This window comes from Ipomoea nil, unplaced genomic scaffold (genome assembly GCF_001879475.1).
Source record: "Ipomoea nil cultivar Tokyo-kokei standard unplaced genomic scaffold, Asagao_1.1 scaffold1074, whole genome shotgun sequence".
Lineage (NCBI taxonomy): Eukaryota > Viridiplantae > Streptophyta > Magnoliopsida > Solanales > Convolvulaceae > Ipomoea > Ipomoea nil.
This window is the reverse complement of record NW_017617502.1, coordinates 3,381,907-3,400,390: the sequence shown is the minus strand read 5'-3', so window position 1 is coordinate 3,400,390 and position 18,484 is coordinate 3,381,907. Positions and strand designations below refer to the sequence as shown.

The 18,484-nt window shown below is 33.8% G+C and overlaps 2 protein-coding genes across 2 annotated transcripts; one reads left to right on the top strand and one right to left on the bottom strand.

The window, feature by feature from the left end:
- Positions 1-351: 351 nt before the first annotated feature.
- On the top strand, positions 352-8,330 carry LOC109182562 (ribonuclease 2-like). Its single transcript, XM_019332715.1, has 9 exons — positions 352-580; positions 738-766; positions 5,904-5,977; positions 6,989-7,090; positions 7,244-7,247; positions 7,348-7,442; positions 7,603-7,764; positions 7,846-7,954; positions 8,071-8,330. Exons 1-9 carry the CDS (start codon positions 405-407, stop codon positions 8,118-8,120), a joined length of 801 nt encoding a protein of 266 aa, XP_019188260.1. The 5' UTR covers positions 352-404; the 3' UTR covers positions 8,121-8,330.
- A 7,525-nt stretch (positions 8,331-15,855) lies between these two features.
- LOC109182894 (ribonuclease 2-like) lies at positions 15,856-18,111 on the bottom strand. Its single transcript, XM_019333131.1, has 9 exons — positions 17,865-18,111; positions 17,712-17,740; positions 17,534-17,610; positions 17,064-17,165; positions 16,897-16,900; positions 16,714-16,805; positions 16,392-16,553; positions 16,206-16,305; positions 15,856-16,093 (listed from the first exon to the last, which is right to left on the bottom strand). The coding sequence occupies exons 1-9, from the start codon at positions 18,053-18,055 to the stop codon at positions 16,044-16,046; spliced, it is 807 nt and encodes a 268-aa protein (XP_019188676.1). The 5' UTR covers positions 18,056-18,111; the 3' UTR covers positions 15,856-16,043.
- Positions 18,112-18,484: the final 373 nt, after the last annotated feature.

Genomic DNA, 18,484 nt, shown 5'->3' with positions numbered 1-18,484 from the left:
TTTATTTCATTATGGTAAATTAGAATTGGATACTTTCATCTCGTAAATTACAGGAAAAATGTCTACATCAAAAATTTGTGAGGAAGAGTAAAAGTTGGGAATAAGAAATGGGAGTTCAGGTAGTAATTTCAGGTTAGATAATATGACCTTGTTTAGTAAATGGTTGTTAGCTATTAGCTGATTGAGTTAATTAGAGGGTATAACTAGTTGATAACATTAGCTGATTGTTGAAAGGTGTTTGGTAAATTAGTTGTTAGCTGATAGCTGTTTGATATAACATAGTAAAGAAGACAACCGATGTGCGGGACCAGCTAGTTATCTCTAACTCAGTATAAATAGTGGTGTTGATGCAACCTGATTTCCCATCTTTTAGTAGAGTTGTTTTGCTTTGCTTTTCTCTTACCATGGCTTCTCTGCCCAAACTCATAATCCTCCCTCTTTTTCTACTGTTACTCGGCATTGCAGTTGCGCCACTAAAAGCCAAGGACCCAGAGTTTGATTACTTCACCCTCTCTCTTGTTTGGTCTGGCACCATGTGTTTGAATGTTAAGGAGTGCTGTTCCACCAATGCCTGCTGCAAGTAATTAATACTATATTATATTATATTAATTACCCCACAAACCTATAATATATGTAACTGACCAATGGTTTGCCCACCCCTAACATATATTATATATATAAAAACTACCCTTTCTTGTTTTCTATTAAAAATAACATTTTGGCGTGGATTTGTGCAGACCCATAGCTAAAAGAGGATTCACAATCCGTAAACCGCCGTCTTCCATACAACTGTAATATATATAGCAATATTATTATGTTGTTTTGCATGAATGTGTTGGATGAGCTTGGAGCATACACACAATGCAGGAGAGAAGAAGAAGAACCATGGATTGATTGGAGAAAAGAAGAAAATGAGAGTACAAGTTTAAGGAAGGAAAACGGCAAGCTTATATATGAAGCTTAACAAAAAGAGAAAACGGTTATAACTAACCATTCTAGTGAAAAGACAAAAGAGCCCTTAAAGGGACTAAAGCTTATGAATGGTGCTGCTGCTTGTATTACTTCATCACCCCCCCCGGAAGTTGGAGCATGAAGATCTTGAAGGCCCAACTTAGCATGAAACTTGGTAAATAGAGGTATAGGCAATGGCTTGGTGAAGCCATCAGCTATTTGACTATGTGAAGGAATGCTCAACAGCTTTACAATTCCTTGAAGAACCTTTTGTTTGACTATATGGCAATCTATTTCTATATGTTTGGTCCTTTCATGAAACACATGATTCTCACCAATTGCCACAGCTGAGTTATTATCACAGAATAGAGCAACAGGACCCCAGCAATCTGCCTTCAAATCTGCCAAAAGATACAGCAACCATTGGATTTCACAAACAGTAGAGGCCAAGGCCCTATATTCAGCCTCAGCAGAAGATTTTGAAATTGTTGCCTGCTTCTTAGTTTTCCAAGAGATAAGAGAGCATCCAAGGTAAATACAATAGCCTGTAATAGATCTTCTTGTTTCTGTACAATTGGCCCAGTCTGAATCAGAGAAAGCTTGCAGCTTAATCTCAGAGTTTGAGGCATAAAACAACCCCTTTCCAAGAGAGCCTTTGAGATACATCAACACCCTGTGAGCTGCAGTTAGATGTGTGTCTCTGGGCTTATCCACAAACTGGCTTAGTTGTTGCACAACATAAGCAATATCAGGCCTGGTATTGGTTAGATATAAAAGCTTACCAACCAGCCTCCTGTAATTCTCAGGATTTCTCAATAGGTTCCCATCAGTGCTTGTAAGCTTATGTCCTGGAGTGCATGGAGTTTTAACAGGCTTAGCATGCAAGAAACTGTTCTCTTGTAATATATCCAAGGTGTACTTTCTTTGAGACAAGTTGATCCCATTTGGATTTCTGAGTGCCTCAATCCCTAGGAAGTAATTCAACTGGCCAAGATCCTTGATTTTGAAGGAATCATCCAACATTTGCTTCAAGGCTTGTATCTGTTTTGAGTTGGTGCCTGCCACCAAGATGTCATCTACATAAACAAGTAAAGCAATGAAGGAACTGCCTTCAGACCTGGTAAACAAAGATGGATCAGCAGAGGATTGTTGAAAACCATCATTTTGCAGTGCTTTAGTTAGCTTAGCATTCCACTGTCTACTAGCTTGTTTCAAACCATACAAGGACCTTTCCAATTTGCAAACCTGATTAGGCTTTTCACTCTCAAACCCTGGGGGTAGAACCATATAAACTTCTTCATCCAAGTCTCCATGTAGGAAAGCATTATTGATGTCAAGCTGTTGGATATCCCAGCCCTTAGCCACTGCTACTGCCAAGAAGGTCTTTATAGTAGTCATCCTAGCCACAGGTGAAAAGGTCTCAATGTAATCCACCCCTAGTTGTTGAGTGTAGCCTTTGGCAACCAACCTGGCCTTGTACCTTTCTATAGTCCCATCTGACTTGTGTTTCACTTTGTAAACCCATCTACAACCAATTGGTGCCTTTCCTGAGGGTAACTCTGTAAGGGACCAAGTGTTGTTCTCAATTAAAGCCTGAATTTCAGATTGCATAGCATCTCTCCAAGCTTGGTGTTGGACAGCCTCATGATAGGATTGTGGTTCATGAGAAGATGTTATGGAAGAGACACATACTTTGTGGTTGGGAGAAAGATTGTCACATGTCATGTGTTTCTGAATAGGATGGGGGGAAGTTCTTTTTTTTTTGTCTGACTTCCTTCCATAGAATGACAGTAGTAGTCATGAAGCCTAGGAGGAATGACCTTCTGTCTTGTTGACCTCCTAGGTTGTGTGTGGCCATGTGACTGAATAGCAGCTCCATCATCTTCAGTGTGGACCAGAATAGTATCACTGACTGAATCATCAATATGATCATCAGTTTCATGAGAAATAGGCACTATATCATCATTGTTGGCAGTTGTCTGATCAATCTCTTCAGTGACCATGCCATCATTACACTCAGGATTTCTGTTGTGGTAAGGCTTCAAAGGAGTGATCTCTTCTTCTATTTTGATAGGAATCAAAGGTAGTGAGGGACCAGAACTGTCTTCAGTAGCAGACTTAGGAATATCTGTTGAGCTTTGACACTTAAAAGGGAAGATTAGTTCATAGAATCTAACATCCCTTGAAACAAAAATAGTTTTGTCATCTACATCATACAAGATGTACCCCTTCACATTGGCTGGATAGCCTAAAAAAATGCACTTTCTTGCTCTTGCTTGTAACTTATTTCTGCCTTGTGGAGTAGTGGCACCAAAACACAGGCATCCAAAAGTTCTAAGCTGTTCAAGGTCCACACCCTTCCCAGTTAAGACTTGAAATGGAGTCTCCCCATTAACAACATCAGTGGGCAACCTGTTAATAAGGTATGAGGCATGTAACACACAATGCCCCCAAAACTGAATGGGTAAACCAGATTGGAATCTCAAGGACCTAGCAACATTCAATATGTGTTGATGTTTTCTTTCCACCACCCCATTTTGCTGAGGGGTATATACACAAGATCTCTGATGGACTATCCCTTTCTCATTGAAGAAGGAATTCATAAAAAATTCAGTGCCATTGTTAGTCCTAACCACCTTGATCTTGACAGAAAATTGAGTATGCACATAATTGTAGAAATGTTGGAAAACAGTTTTAACTTCTGACTTACTTGTCATCATGTGTAACCAAGTAAACCTGCTATGGTCATCTACAATTGTCAGGAAATAGTGTTCCCCTTTAAGTGAAGCCACAGCAAAGGGACCCCAAACATCCATGTGGATCAAATCAAAACAGTGCTCAGCTCTAGAGGTGCTAATTGGAAAAGGTGGCCTCTTATGTTTGGCAAAATGGCAAACATCACAAACAAAATCAACACATTTCTGACCAAGAGTATGTTTTATTCCATTCAAGGTGGGAATTTTATTAATGGGATAATGCCCTAACCTGTTATGCCACATTTCTACTGACAAAGTATTACAATGAATATCACCAGAATTCCCAACAGTTTTATCAATGGACTGAGCTTTCTTCTTAGTGGGGGGATCATTGATTAAGTATAGTCCATGTCTTTGACTAGCAAAACCATCCACTCTCCCAAGCTGACCCTGAACAGCACAAGAGTCAGATGCCAGAACAAGTTTACAGTTTGATTCCCTAGTCAACTTGCTGGCAGAGATAATATTGAAGGTGAAAGATGGGATGTATAACACATTTGTCAGCAAAATGTTCTTATTAAGCCTAATTTGTCCAATGTGAGTGACATTGACAGTCTCATTATTAGGCAATTTAACAGATATCCCTTCCACCTTTCTGCATACATCAAAATAATCCAAGGAACAAGTGATATGGTCTGTAGCCCCTGAGTCCAAGATCCAAATACCATCTGAGCTTAACACAATATTAATATGATGTTTGGGAGAAGAACTACCTTCATTTGGAGCCCCAATGGAGTCTCTGAAAGTTGGTTTGATTCCTGGAGTAGCAACTGTCACAGCTGCATTACTGGAAGATTGACCTGCTTTATTCTGGTTCTGCAAAAGAGAAAGGAGCTTCTGAAATTGGTCAGCAGATATGCCTATATCATTCATTTGGCTAATGGAAGCATTTGATGACTGTTGTCCATCCTGAGACTGTTTATTCTTGGATTTGTACCCTGCAACCCAACCTGGAGGATATCCATGTTTCTTGTAGCATTTTTCAACTGTATGACCAAGCATGCCACAATAAGTACACTTAGGTACATTTTTGCCTCCATTGGTGAACTTTCTTTTATTGTTGGAAGGTGCCACTGCTACTAATGACTGTTCTTCCCCAGTTTGAGACTGATCATTGTGAACTGCATTGGACTGAATCAGATCACTGGACTTCTGTATAACAGCTCCCTTGATCTTCCTTTCTACTTTTAATGTCATGTTGAGGACCTTTTCCATTTCTGGAATTTGATCCATGACCAGCACTCCTGACTTAATAGCATCATATTCTTCATTCAAACCTTCTAGGAATCGGATTATCTGATCCTCTTCCCTTTGTTTTTGCATCCTACTTATTAATGTGCAGGAGCATTTTGGAACACATTCACATAGTAGCAAAGGTCTTAAGGCATTCATCTGCTGCCATAGAGCATTGCTCTTGGTGAAATACTCATTCACAGTTAGGTTTCCTTGAGTATTTTTAAAAATTTCGTTCTGAATCTCAGAGACCTTATGTGGATCTGACTGAGAGTACCTCTTCTGCAGTGCACTCCAAATGTCTGAAGCATTATCGAAGTACATTACACTTTCTACAATGCTAGGACTCACAGACTTCAATATCCACGAGCAAACTATCTGATTGCATCTATTCCATGGTGCGAACTGTGGATCATTCTCTGCTGGCTTCAGAATCTTACCATTTGCAAGTCCGAATTTGTTTTTGACCTCCAGTGCGATCCTCATTGATCTACTCCAGGAAGAGTAGTTGAGCTCAGACAATGGAGGTGAAACTAGACACAAGGTTCGGATTCTCTGTGATGTGTAAGTACAGAGGATTGTCAAACTCATCGTTTCGTTGTGTTTGATTGGCGGAACTCGAAGAGGCTCCTGCATTTTCCGATCCATTTCCGCCACCATTTGCTCCCACTATCACTGCTCCGGCATAGCTCCGGCGCTGCTCTGATACCATGTTGGATGAGCTTGGAGCATACACACAATGCAGGAGAGAAGAAGAAGAACCATGGATTGATTGGAGAAAAGAAGAAAATGAGAGTACAAGTTTAAGGAAGGAAAACGGCAAGCTTATATATGAAGCTTAACAAAAAGAGAAAACGGTTATAACTAACCATTCTAGTGAAAAGACAAAAGAGCCCTTAAAGGGACTAAAGCTTATGAATGGTGCTGCTGCTTGTATTACTTCATCAGAATGCATGCGTGCAGGTGGATTATGGCCAGAATACAATAATGGGACTCGGCCCTCCTGCTGTAATGGTGAAGCATTTAACAAAAATGAGGTATATATATATATATAACTCACTCAAATATATAGGGGTCGTTTACTTCATCTCTCTGTTTTTCCATTTCCAGTTTTCCAATTTTCCATTTCTCCAGTTTTCCTTCTCCATTCTTCCAATTTTCCATTTCTCCATTCCTCTGTTTTATATTTCTCCATTCCTCCAGTTTTTTTTTTTTAAAGATAATAATAAAACCAACAACAACAACAACAACAACAACAATAATAATAATAATAATAATAATAATAATAATAACAATAATAATAATAATAATAATAATATAATACTAATAATAAAATAGCAATAATAATAATAATAATAACAATAAGAATTTAATAATAATATTAGCAAAAATTAATAATAATAATAATAATAGTAGTAGTAGTAGTGGCAATAATAATAATAATAATAATAATAATAATAATAATAATAATAATAATAATAATAATAATCTAATAATAATACTAGTGAAAATAATAATAATAATAATAATAATAATAATAATAATAATAATAATAGTAGTAGTAGTAGTAGTAGTAGTGGAAATAATAATAATAATTTAATAATAATAATAATAGTAATAAGAATTTAATAATAATATATGAAGAAGAAGCTTGAGAAGTTGAAGCGACGGCACGCGAAGAGGAAGAAGGATGAAATCATGAAAACATGGCAAAGGGCGCTACTCAGAGTCGAACACGGGACGTCAGGGTCAAAGGGCGCTATTGTTCACGCGTGTGTTTCCAATTCTCCATTTGGAGAAGTTGGATTTTGTATTCTCCAAATTCCTTAAGAAAGTTGGAGATTGGAGATGGAGTAAGCATTTGGAAGAAGATATTTGGTAAACAACTTCTCCAATTTTTATTTTTTCCACTTCTCAATTTCTCTATTTTTTGGAAAATTCTCCATTTTTCTAAGTTAGTAAACGACCCCATAATGGCCGGAAATGGTGATGTTGTATTATGTATGCTAAGCTAAGAGTTACTAAGTTTGTATTGTTCCATGATGTAGATCTCAGGTTTAAGGAAATACTTGGAATATGAGTGGCCATCGTATAACTGCACTTTATCCTCTGCTTGTGGCAGTCCCAAAGAATCAAATTGGGCTTATGAGGTACCCTACCCGTCTACTGTTCTAATTGTGTTTAATTTCCACCATTATATTATAGCTTAATTTCTTAATTAATTATATTGATTATGAATCTAACTTAATCTCCTTGCCTTTAATTTGCCATTTGATTGGATGATTGGGAAAACAATTGCTCAGTGGGGTAATTAACAATCCTAATTTCTCTCTTTTTCATTACCTATACTTTAAGTTTGTACAAGATGTTAATTTAATTAGAAGTACTATTTGATTGTTATGTACAGCGAAACATGGAATATGTGCCAACTCAGTAATATATCATCACGTATTTAATTACTTCTTCCTGACTCAAATGGCTCTCCGCTTTTACGATGTTACTGTAAGTTTATCACATAAATACTATTGCTGTGGTTTTTTTTTATTTATAAAACATAGAAGTGTGCGGCTCGGCTCGGATCACTTGAAAAACATTATATTTTATATTATATTATAATTATAATATTACCTTACCTTATTCATTATGTTTATCTAATTAATAGAGAATTCTGAAGAATAGTGGATATAGAGCATCAGACTCCGCCGATTACTCAGTGAGAGACATCACTTTTGCCATTAGAAGTAGACTTAGTGCAACCCCAATAGTGTTATGCTATGGCGATGCTGTGAAAGAAGTTCAACTATGTTTCAATAAGAAGTTACAGGTTGGGACCTCAGATCATTATTTCTTTAATCATGAAAATATAATATAGTATAGTATAATAAATCTTCTTAATTACGTACAGCCCATAGACTGTCCTACTACTAAAAGTGGCTTGCTCTATAAGTCAAGCTCAGATGAATGCCCTTCAAGGGTCAGATTACCAAAATTACGAAAAAAGAATGTAATATCGGGTAAGTTTTCTTCATGTACTAAAGTGCTAATAAGCTAGAAATTAATGTGTTAACTGTAGTAGTGGAATTGAACCTCAGCTTTTGCTTAAATTTCTTTCTTTTTCTTTGGGTTACAGAGTCGGAGAAAATGAACGACCTTTCATTCAGTGGTGTGCAGAATTGGTAGATCACCAAATGCGTGCAGATTGTCCCTTGACCTCTCATTTGCTCAATAATATAATGTTATGAGTTGTTGTATCATCAAAATCTATCAAATCATCCTCCTAATGTATACGCACACTCTGGTAAAATGAGTGTTGTAATAATAAATAAGATTAAGGGTTCAGTCATTAATTAAATACTACTACTTTAATTTTGGCAAATTATCCTACAATTCGAAAGTCGAAATTCAAAATACATGCTGGTGCTCATAATCTATTGGTGATGTATGAGCACTAATACATAATAATAGATACTCAAATCAACTTCAATTCAAATTAAAAGAAAAATTTATCCAGAAAACTAGCTAGTTTAATAAGCTAAGTGATAAAATTTATCAAAGTTTAAATATCAGTTCATAATTTATATATTTTTTTGAAAGGATCACTTCATAAATTTTTATACCATTAATTTAAAACCATATCACATAAGGATTTATGTTAACAAGTTTTGGAGATACCACCACCACCACCACCTAATGCTAGAAATTAAAACATGTCTCCCTCCTATAAGTAGTACCATAATAGATGATAAGACGTGGGTAGTGAAGCAGGGGCCAGGGTCGTCATAGAGCCAATATGGAGATGCATTATTGTGTGGAGCATAAATAAAAAGTACATTATTTGTGTATATAAAGTACATTATTTTAGTATTAAAAATACATTATTTTTGTACAATATCAAATAATGCACTTTTAGTATATTAAAAGTATACCTTATTTTAAGGGAAAGTGTATTATATTTGAATACTAATAAAAGTACATTATTTTGTATAATATACATTCAGTACACAAATAATGTATTTTTAGTATATATTAAAAATGTACGTTTTTATGGTCCACATTATAATTTGCCGAGCTTCTATGAGAGTTTTCTTCTTGCTAAAACTTTTTTTCTCTAGTGTATCAACCTATCAATTATGAAACAACAAAAATAGTAGTATGTATTGTGAATAAATATATGTGGACATTACTGAAGGTATTATATTATGATAATATCTCTTCATCCTTGGTAGTATTGTAGTTATACTAGAACTCTGTATATCTTGCATATATTATAGTGAATGATAGATGATTAATAAAAGATTGATGATTTTCTGTGTATCTCTCGTTTTATCCCTAGTCCCTATTGTATATTGTCATATTTGTTCACGCAAGGATTCGTCTGATTTCACAACACATTATTAGCACGCACTATAAGAAAAATCGCGAGAGAATCGTGACGGAATAGTTTCCATTATATTGTAAATTAAGGACGGAATTCGAGACAAAATTTAATTCCCTCGTGATTTTTGGCACAAAGAGAAAATAAAACCCGCAGAATTTTGGCGGCATAATATTCACGACGGAATTTGCGATGGATGTAAGTTATGTCGTCTATTTAGTGACAAAAAATGCGACGGATTTACCTTCCGTCGCAAAATAGCGATTTCCAAAATAGCGATGGAAATCGCGACAGAATTTATTCCGTCGCGAAAGTAAGAAATTTTTGGTAAATGATTAAATATTACGACGAAATTAATGGTCGCAATTGTGTTTTTTTTTTTACTTCATTTAGGGTTTGCTTCTTTCTTTATTCCTCAAATGAATTTTTGTCTACAGCCTCCGGTGAGCCGAAGCCACCACCAACCTATATATAATTACTTCACATGCATTCTACTGTTTATTATCACAGCCCTCATAGCTCCCTTCTTTTTCCCAAATAATAACCACCTGGCCTTCATTGCAGTAATGGGTTGACAACCAAGCTTAATTGCTTGCATGAAACACATCGATCTTCCTCGAGAAAATTTCAGTAGAACTGGCTAATAAATTATTAAGTACTTGAATTAACTGATATTGTTTAAGTTTAGTGTTTTCTTTTTTCCCTGGCAAGAGAAATTATTTAGTCTGTTGAAATTCTAATGAAACTTGAGTGTTGTTGACCTTTGAGAAAACAATTTAAATCTGGAAATGACGTCCCAAATGAAACCTGAGTATTGTTCCTAAATATTCACTGCTTACTGGTATTCTTTTGCGAGCAAATCCTGGGCAGCAAGCCTGAAAGTCAGCTACGAAATTTGAGTTAGTCTATGACACTCTATCCTAGTCTTTCTATGACTCTTTATCCTAGTCTCCTACGATTCTCCTTGTATATATATATACCTATGAGCTGTACATTTGTAATTATATTCATTCAATACAATTCTATAAGTTCTTATCAGAAACACATATAAAAGTATTCTTTTTTATTATTTTTTGTTTATCATAATTATCATTTTTTTTATAATTTTTAAATTTAAAATCTTATAGATAATAGTATTTTCTATATATATATATATATATATATATATATATATATATATATTGGTTCCTGTACGAACAGGTCTTCCCATGCGGTCAGTGCGGCATACACCATTAGGTATGCATAAATGCATCATACAGTGTTCGAGAATACACCAGAATGAAATGCCAAAAAATGCACCGCATTTATGCATACCTAATGGTGTATGCCGCACTGACCGCACGGGAAGCCTTGTTCTCACAGGAACCTGACCCTATATCTATCTACTATATATATATATATATACTATACTAATAAGAGCCCAAGAGAGTTAGGCCTATAATGGGTAGAAAAAATGGCGGTCACAGATTTTAATTAAATGAATGGCTCAGATTGATTAAAAGATTGATAAGATTTAAATTTTACACTAAAATTTCCTAAAATACCCACACGCCGTTACTAATTCCGTTAAAATTTTAAGAATTGCCGTTAGTTCACCGTTAACTTACTCATTGATTTCAATTAAAAAAAAAAAAAAAGGTCTTAGGTTCGAACCTCATCCCAATCAAAGTTGGCATAATTAGTACTCTATTTTACTCTTATTAAATTATATAAATAATAATTTAGTAGCTACAACAAAAAATTATAGATATGCATTTATTTAATTTAGAATTATGTGTCCACAATGCCTTTATTCAAAAAAAAATTATTCATTATCAATAAATTAAATAAGAGAAATAATTGTATTAGTTATATTGTCTTTATTTTTTTACAATATAAAAATTCTTTATATTCAAATTTATTAATTGATTATATTCGCTACATTGTCCTTACAATGTCTTAATTCAGTGAAAAAAAAATTATTCATTATCAATAAATTAATTAAGAGAAATATTTTCATTAGTTATATTGTCTTTATTTTTCTCAAATGTAAAAATTTTTACATTCAAATTCATCAATTGATTATATTCACTACATTGTCTATTATCTTTTTTTGTGCACTATTTTTCTAATTAAATATCAAAGTTATAATACAAAATAATGCTATATATTTATTTACCAAGTATTTTATTAATACCATGAAAAAATTAAAAAAAAATATATAATTAATAAAGCCAACCATATTAACTACTTGAGAGATTTTGTGATAAAGAGAGTATTCAAATCACACAACAAATTGAAGTGAGAACTACCTTGCAATGTCCTTGTTTGACAATTAGCAGTTAGCGCGCGGATTATATTAGCGGATTTGACCAACGAATTTATTTAATTATTAACATTGGGTAGAAAAAAGACCGCCAAATTATTAAATCAAATGAATGGTTCAAATTGTTCAGGTTTTAAATAAATCACTTCAATTAGTAACTACCACAGTTTTTTGACACGTTGAACTAGCATTATTGTCCTTGAATCACAATCTCGAGTATTCTCAACCACACTGTTGGACTACACATGCATAATTAATTTATGTCGTACTGATGCTACACACCTACTCATATTTGTTTATATCATTTCTTTCTTTTTAATTTCTCTATAAAAAATCAATATATGTAACATGAATTTTATTCCTTAGAAACTGCATATCATTTTACTTATGCTATTCACATTCCTGAATGCAATACTTGTAAGTTAATAAGTCATGTTGATTCAGTGCATTTAAGAATAATTAAGCGTATTATTACTCTTTAATTTTTATTTATCGAAGTAAAAGTGAGATAATAGAATTTTAAAGTACATTAATACAATTCTATATTGAATCTCAGCTACACATATAGCTATGAAAATCAGCACGTGCTCTTATTATTATTTTTTTGGTGTAAACTGCAATGTGGTTCGAGTCTTTCTCTGTCCGTATAACAGTTCAGGTCCACCTAGTTCGCTTCGAAAGACACAGAAGTGACCCAAAAGAAATCATCACTTGTGAAAATTATACCTGAGTTATCTCAAAATTCTTTTTTCACACAAAGAACTCATTTACCATTTGAGCTGCACTGTTGAGTTACACGTGCTCTTTAAGCAACCAAAAGTCACTCCATCCATTCATGTATGAGTTGGCACTCAGCTCGACAAAATTATTTAATTATATGTACTATGATAATGACAATTTTTATATTATTTTAAATTTAAGATAGTAAAAAATCTAAATATATTTAAAATGATATAAATTAGTAGTAGATATCACTCCGAATAATTCTTCAAAATAACTATTCACACGTCAAGTTTTCAACGTATATAATATGTATGTATAGTAGCTCACTAGCTCCCAGTTCTATCAGTACTATAATAATATAATGGTATTTAATAATAATATAACACTTATATGCGCGTATTTCACAATTAAATTATTCCCCAACACTAATATTAAAATAAATAAATATTTAGTATAATTTTTAAATATTAAATAATTAATAAAAAATATTTATTTTTAATGTAATTAAATTGAGTATTTTCAATTTGTAATAAAAGTAGTCATAAAGATGAGTATTGTTGTAGATAATTATAATTGACAATAAAACGATGTCGTAATAATTTCATATTATAATAAATTAAGTGTTCTTATTTAATTCGATATTGATGAGTCAGTAAAACTTAACTTATTTATTTTTTAAAAAAGTGGCATGATTATAATAGGCTTACTAATGTTGTCGAATAGTAACTAAAGTGCTATGCAATTAAGTTATAACATATGAATCCATAAGTTTTTCATGTGTATATGATTATGACCTCAATTGTTGTTACATATGAACTCTCATTGCTCTTTTGCAATTTTTTTCCTTATAAAACTGATTAGATAATAAAATTATTGCATTTAAATTCCTAAATAGAGAGAAATTATTTTATCTCATACACAGTATAGATTAGCTTGAAATAAAATGTACATTTTAATTATAGAAATATAGATTTGGAATAAAAAAAAAAAAAAATTGTGCTACAACAATAAACTTTGATTTATGTCAAGAGAAAACAATCTATTCCTAGAATAATTATAGTAAGACATTTATATTCTTTTAAGATGAAGATTTAAAACATAAAAATGTTTACTTAATTTGATTTAAATCAAACTAAGTAAATATTTATTTTGTTTTAATTTTTGCCACAAAGAACAAAAGAGTTGAAAAATAGAATAGAAAAAATTGACATGAATATAATTATTATTATTATAATATAAAAATAAAATCTCCATCATTATTGTTGTTATTATTATTATTATTGTTATTAAAAGGTTAGAAAATATTTTGCAATGAGTAATTTAGAATTATAAATAGTTAACTTTCCAATTGTACTTAGAAATTAGAATGACCCATAAATTGTGTTAATGGACTTATTTTGGGCACGTTTGCACTTTGAATGGGAAAAAGGACCATTTCAAGGGTAGTTTGGTCAAAATGGAGTGAAAACGAGAAGGAGACCAATTTTGTTGTTGTCTCGCATAAGTGCACGAGCATGCTAGGTTTCGTACTGGTGATTCCAGAGAGTTGCTTCTGCCGGAGACGAGCAACTGCACGAGTGTGCTAGGTCTCGTGCTGCCAATTCCAGAATGTCTACTTTTTATACCACGAAGGTTGCATGCTCATGGTAGGTCTCGTGCTGCCAATTCTAGAATACTATACGAGCCGACGTCGTATTTAATTATTTTTTTATATTAATAATAAATAAATATATACGGCGTCGGCTTTTACCTAAAAGCTGACGCCGTATGTTAATTAATTTAATTTAAAAAAATATACGATGTCGATTTTTTAATCGACGTCGTATCATTTATTTACGACGTCTTTAAAGTTGACGTCGAAAGATAACCGACGTTAAATGGGGTATTTTAACCGACGTTAAAACTGTTTTTTGTAGTAGTGTCTGCCGCAATCATGGCTTTTGGGAACCACTATCTTACCGACTCTCCTACTGGTGGCTAAGTGAGAATCCACTACCAGTCAGTTCGGTATGGATTCCGAGTGCCCCTCCAACTTTCTTGACCTTATTCTTTTGTTACTTCAGTATTTTGCCCCAAGATCCACTCCGCTTGCTCAATTCCACGCCACAGCATTCCCCTGGCCAGTAGAGGAACAACTTCTGCTGCTAGCCTGGCTGTCGTCGGCCGAACATCGCGCCCGTTCGCTCCCTTAGGCTCCAAGTGCTTTGCTGAGCCGACCAACGCCCCACCCACTAAGAAGATTAGGTTGGGGTTGGATGCCACCGTTGACGCTCCCTTAGGCTACAGTCAGTCGCATACCACACCTACTAGGTAAGCCTTTACTTTGGTTCGCTTACATATTTATTTACTATCTACTAATGCATTTTCAGTATTAAAATAATGTACTTTATATATACACAAATAATATACTTTTTATTTATTGTCCAGCTCCACATAGGCTCTATGAAGACCTTGGGCCCTGCTTCACTACCCACGTCTTATCATCTATTTTCGTAATGCTTATAAGGGGGAGAAATGTTTTAGTTTCTGGCATTAGGTGGTGGCAGGTGTTATACTGTGGACCATGGTGCACAGTTCTAGGTGGACCATTGTCGTCAAATGAAACTATAGTAGAATTAAAATGCTACTTTAGTGTTGCTATAATGAAACTAGTATGTGTAGAAAATGAAACTAAAAAATAGACCTCATTCAACAACGTATATTGTCAAATGAAACTGTTGTATAATTAAAATGATCCTTTAGTATTGTTATAATGAAACTAAAATTCAGAGTCAATACAATAATATATATTGCTAAATGAACCTAGAGTGTAATTAAAATAGTACTTTAATATTACTATAATTAAACTAGTGTGTGGAAAATGAAACTACAAAATAGAGCTCATGCAATAATGTATATTGTCAAATGAAACAGTAGTAGAATTAAAATGATCCTTTGGTATTGCTATAATGAAACTAGTGTGTGAAAAAAAAACAAAACTGAAAAATAGAGCAATATTGTCAAATGAAACTGAAGTGAAATTAAACTGATACTTATTTCATGGACCACATTGCTACATGCACCATGGTCCACATTAAAATTTGCCAGGTGGTGCTACAAAACTTGTTAATGTAAATCCTTTGTGATATGATTTTAAATTAATGGTATAAAAAATTATGAAGTGAAACAGTCTGCGAATCAAGTTTTCTATAGCATTGCTAGGGAGGTTGTTTCTATGTCTGACTGTAAGGAATGTTTGACCATTCCATCGATCTTTACTGTAAACGTTTCAGACTATGATTAATGAATTAATTTCTTTATTTTAAAAAAAAATTAAAAAAAAAAAATGAAGTGATATTTAAACTTTGATAAATTCTATCACTTATTAAACTAGTTTTCTGGATAAATTTTTCTTTTGAATTGAAGTTGATCTAAGTATCTATTATTATCATTCGGTGCTCATATATCACCCATAGACGATGAGCACTAGTATGAATTTTGAGTTTTGACTTTCGAATGGTACGATAATTTTGTCAAAATTAAAGTAGTTGTATTTAATTAATGACTGAACCCTTGATCTTATTTATTATTACAACACTCATTACAAGAGCGTGCTTACATTGGGATGATGATTTGATAGATTTTGATGATACAACAACTCATAACATTATATTATTGAGCAGATGAGAGGTCAAGGGATAGTCTGCACGCATTTGGTGATCTACGAATTCAGCACACCGCGGAATGAAAGGTGGTTCATTTTCTCCGGCGCTGTAACCCAAAGAAAAAGAAAGAAATTAAAGTAAGAGTGAGGTTCAATTCCACTGCAGTTAACACATTAATTTCTAGCTTATTAGCACTTTAGTACATGAAGAAAACTTACCCGGTGTTACATTCTTTATTGGTAAAGTGACAATTGAAGGGCATTCACCTGAGCTTGACTTAGAGAGCATCCCACTTTCAGTAGTTGGGCAATCTTGAGGCTGTACATAATTAAGAAGATTTATTATATTATATTATATTATATTATATTTTCATGATAAAAGACATAATGATCTGAGGTCCCAACCACGAGCGTCTTATTGAAACATAGTTGAACTTCCTTCACAGCATTGCCATAGCATGACACTACTGGGGTTGCCCTATAAGCATTTTTAATGGCTGAAGTGATGCCTTCCAATGGATATTCAGCGGAGTCCGATGCTACATATCCAGATCTCGACAGAGTTCCCTATTAATTAGTTAAACTCAATTCTTAATGAATAAGGTAAGGTAATATTGTAATAATATAATATAAAATTTAATGTTTTTCAAGTAATCCGAGCCGAGCCACATACTTATATGTTTTATACAAAACAGCAACAGCAACAATATTTATGTGATTAACTTACCGTAACATCTAAAGTGGCGTAAAACAATAGAACCGTGGAGAAGTAAGTATATTGGGTTGATAATACTGGGGAGGCACATGTTCCGTGTTTCACTGTAACAATCAAATAGTACTTGTAAATTAACATCTTGTACAAAATAAAGTATAAGTAATGAAAAAGAGTGAAATTAGGATTGTTAATTACCCCACTGAGCAATTGTTTTCCCAATCATCCAATCAAATGGCAAATTAAAGGCAAGGAGATTAAGTTAGATTCATACTCAATATAATTAATTAAGAAATTAAGCTATAATATAATGGTGGAAATTAATTAATGAGAATTAAAACAGTAGACGGGTAGGGTATTAGTACCTCATAAGCCCAAATTGATCCTTTGGGACTGCCACAAGCAGAGGATAAAGTGCAGTAATACGATGGCCAATACCTTTCCAAGTGTCGCATTATAGGTGCGATCTACATCATGGAACAATACAAAATTATTAACTCTTAGCTTACCATACATATATAAAACATCACCATATCCGGCCATTATAATTGAGCGAGTTCATTACTTTATTTGTATGCTTAAGATGTGTGATTTTGTGATAACTGTATAACCGCACGAAAAGTTATCTTTACACATGATTCACTCATTACTGGAAATTATGCAATTTCCGACCACTTGAAAGTGATCAGTTGAAAGAAAAAAATGGTCGGAAATAGCAACAAAGTTTTTTCCAAATACCAAAAGTGATCGGAACAAGACTTTCGACTGATTTAAGATCACTTTCAGGTGGTCATAAATTCCATAATTTCCAGTAGTGGTACTCCCATATATATACCTCATCATTTTCGTTAAATGTGGTACCATTACAGCAGGCGGGCCAAGTCCCATCATTGTAATCCGGCCAGAATCCACCTGCATGCATGCAAATAATGAAGCTAAGCTAAGTACCTCTAATATAACATTGAATTGCTATAATACAGAAAGTATAAATAAGGAACAATTGCGCGGCTTACGGATTGTGAATTCACTTCCAATGTCGGGGCTGCACAAATCCACGCCAAATGTTATTTTTATTAGAAAGCAAGAAAAGATAAAAAAATAATTATCTAAGTACGTTTTTATATATCTAATATATGTTTGTGGGGTAATTAATTAATATTAATTACTTGCAGCAGCCATTGGTGGGACAGCACTCCTTAACATTCAAACACCTGGTGCCAGACCAAGAAAGAGAGAGGGTGAAGTAATCAAACTCTTTCTTGGGTTTGGGTTTCAGGGTCTGGGCTTTTAGTGGCGCAGCTGCAATGCCGAGTAACAGTAGAAGAGAGAGGATGAGTTTGGCGGGGAGAGAAGCCATGGTAAGAGAAAAGCAACAAGTAAAAGATTGTTATGCTTGGGGATGGGATGGGAAACCAGGTTGCATAAACACCACTATTTATACTGAGTTAGAGATAACCACCTGGTCCCGCCAATCGTTATACCCTAAACCACGGTGCACATAGCACTGTGGATCCCGCGCCTCCCAAAACGACGTCGTTTTGATAAGTTGTGTGAGAGGTTGACGCGACAGGGTGTATGTGTATTATGTTATATAATTATGTACATTCTGGTATACAATTATGTACATTTTGGTATACAATTATGTATAATTTTTTATACAATTATGTACATTCGAACATGCGATTTTTTTTTAACAGTTAAAAGTTTATGTACATTCTCATATACAATTATGTACATTTTAGTATAAAATTATGTACATTTTCAAAACATAATTTTTTTTTGAGTA

Excerpts from the sequence above, each read along its gene's own strand:
- LOC109182562 (XM_019332715.1), top strand. The coding sequence starts at position 405 with ATGGCTTCTCTGCCCAAACTCATAATCCTCCCTCTTTTTCTACTGTTA. Across the intron at positions 581-737 it reads TCCACCAATGCCTGCTGCAA|ACCCATAGCTAAAAGAGGAT; the intron begins GTAATTAATACT and ends GGATTTGTGCAG. Across the intron at positions 7,765-7,845 it reads GTTTCAATAAGAAGTTACAG|CCCATAGACTGTCCTACTAC; the intron begins GTTGGGACCTCA and ends AATTACGTACAG.
- LOC109182894 (XM_019333131.1), bottom strand. The coding sequence starts at position 18,055 with ATGGCTTCTCTCCCCGCCAAACTCATCCTCTCTCTTCTACTGTTACTC. Across the intron at positions 17,611-17,711 it reads TGGAAGTGAATTCACAATCC|GTGGATTCTGGCCGGATTAC; the intron begins GTAAGCCGCGCA and ends GCATGCATGCAG. Across the intron at positions 16,094-16,205 it reads AATAAAGAATGTAACACCGG|CGCCGGAGAAAATGAACCAC; the intron begins GTAAGTTTTCTT and ends TTTGGGTTACAG.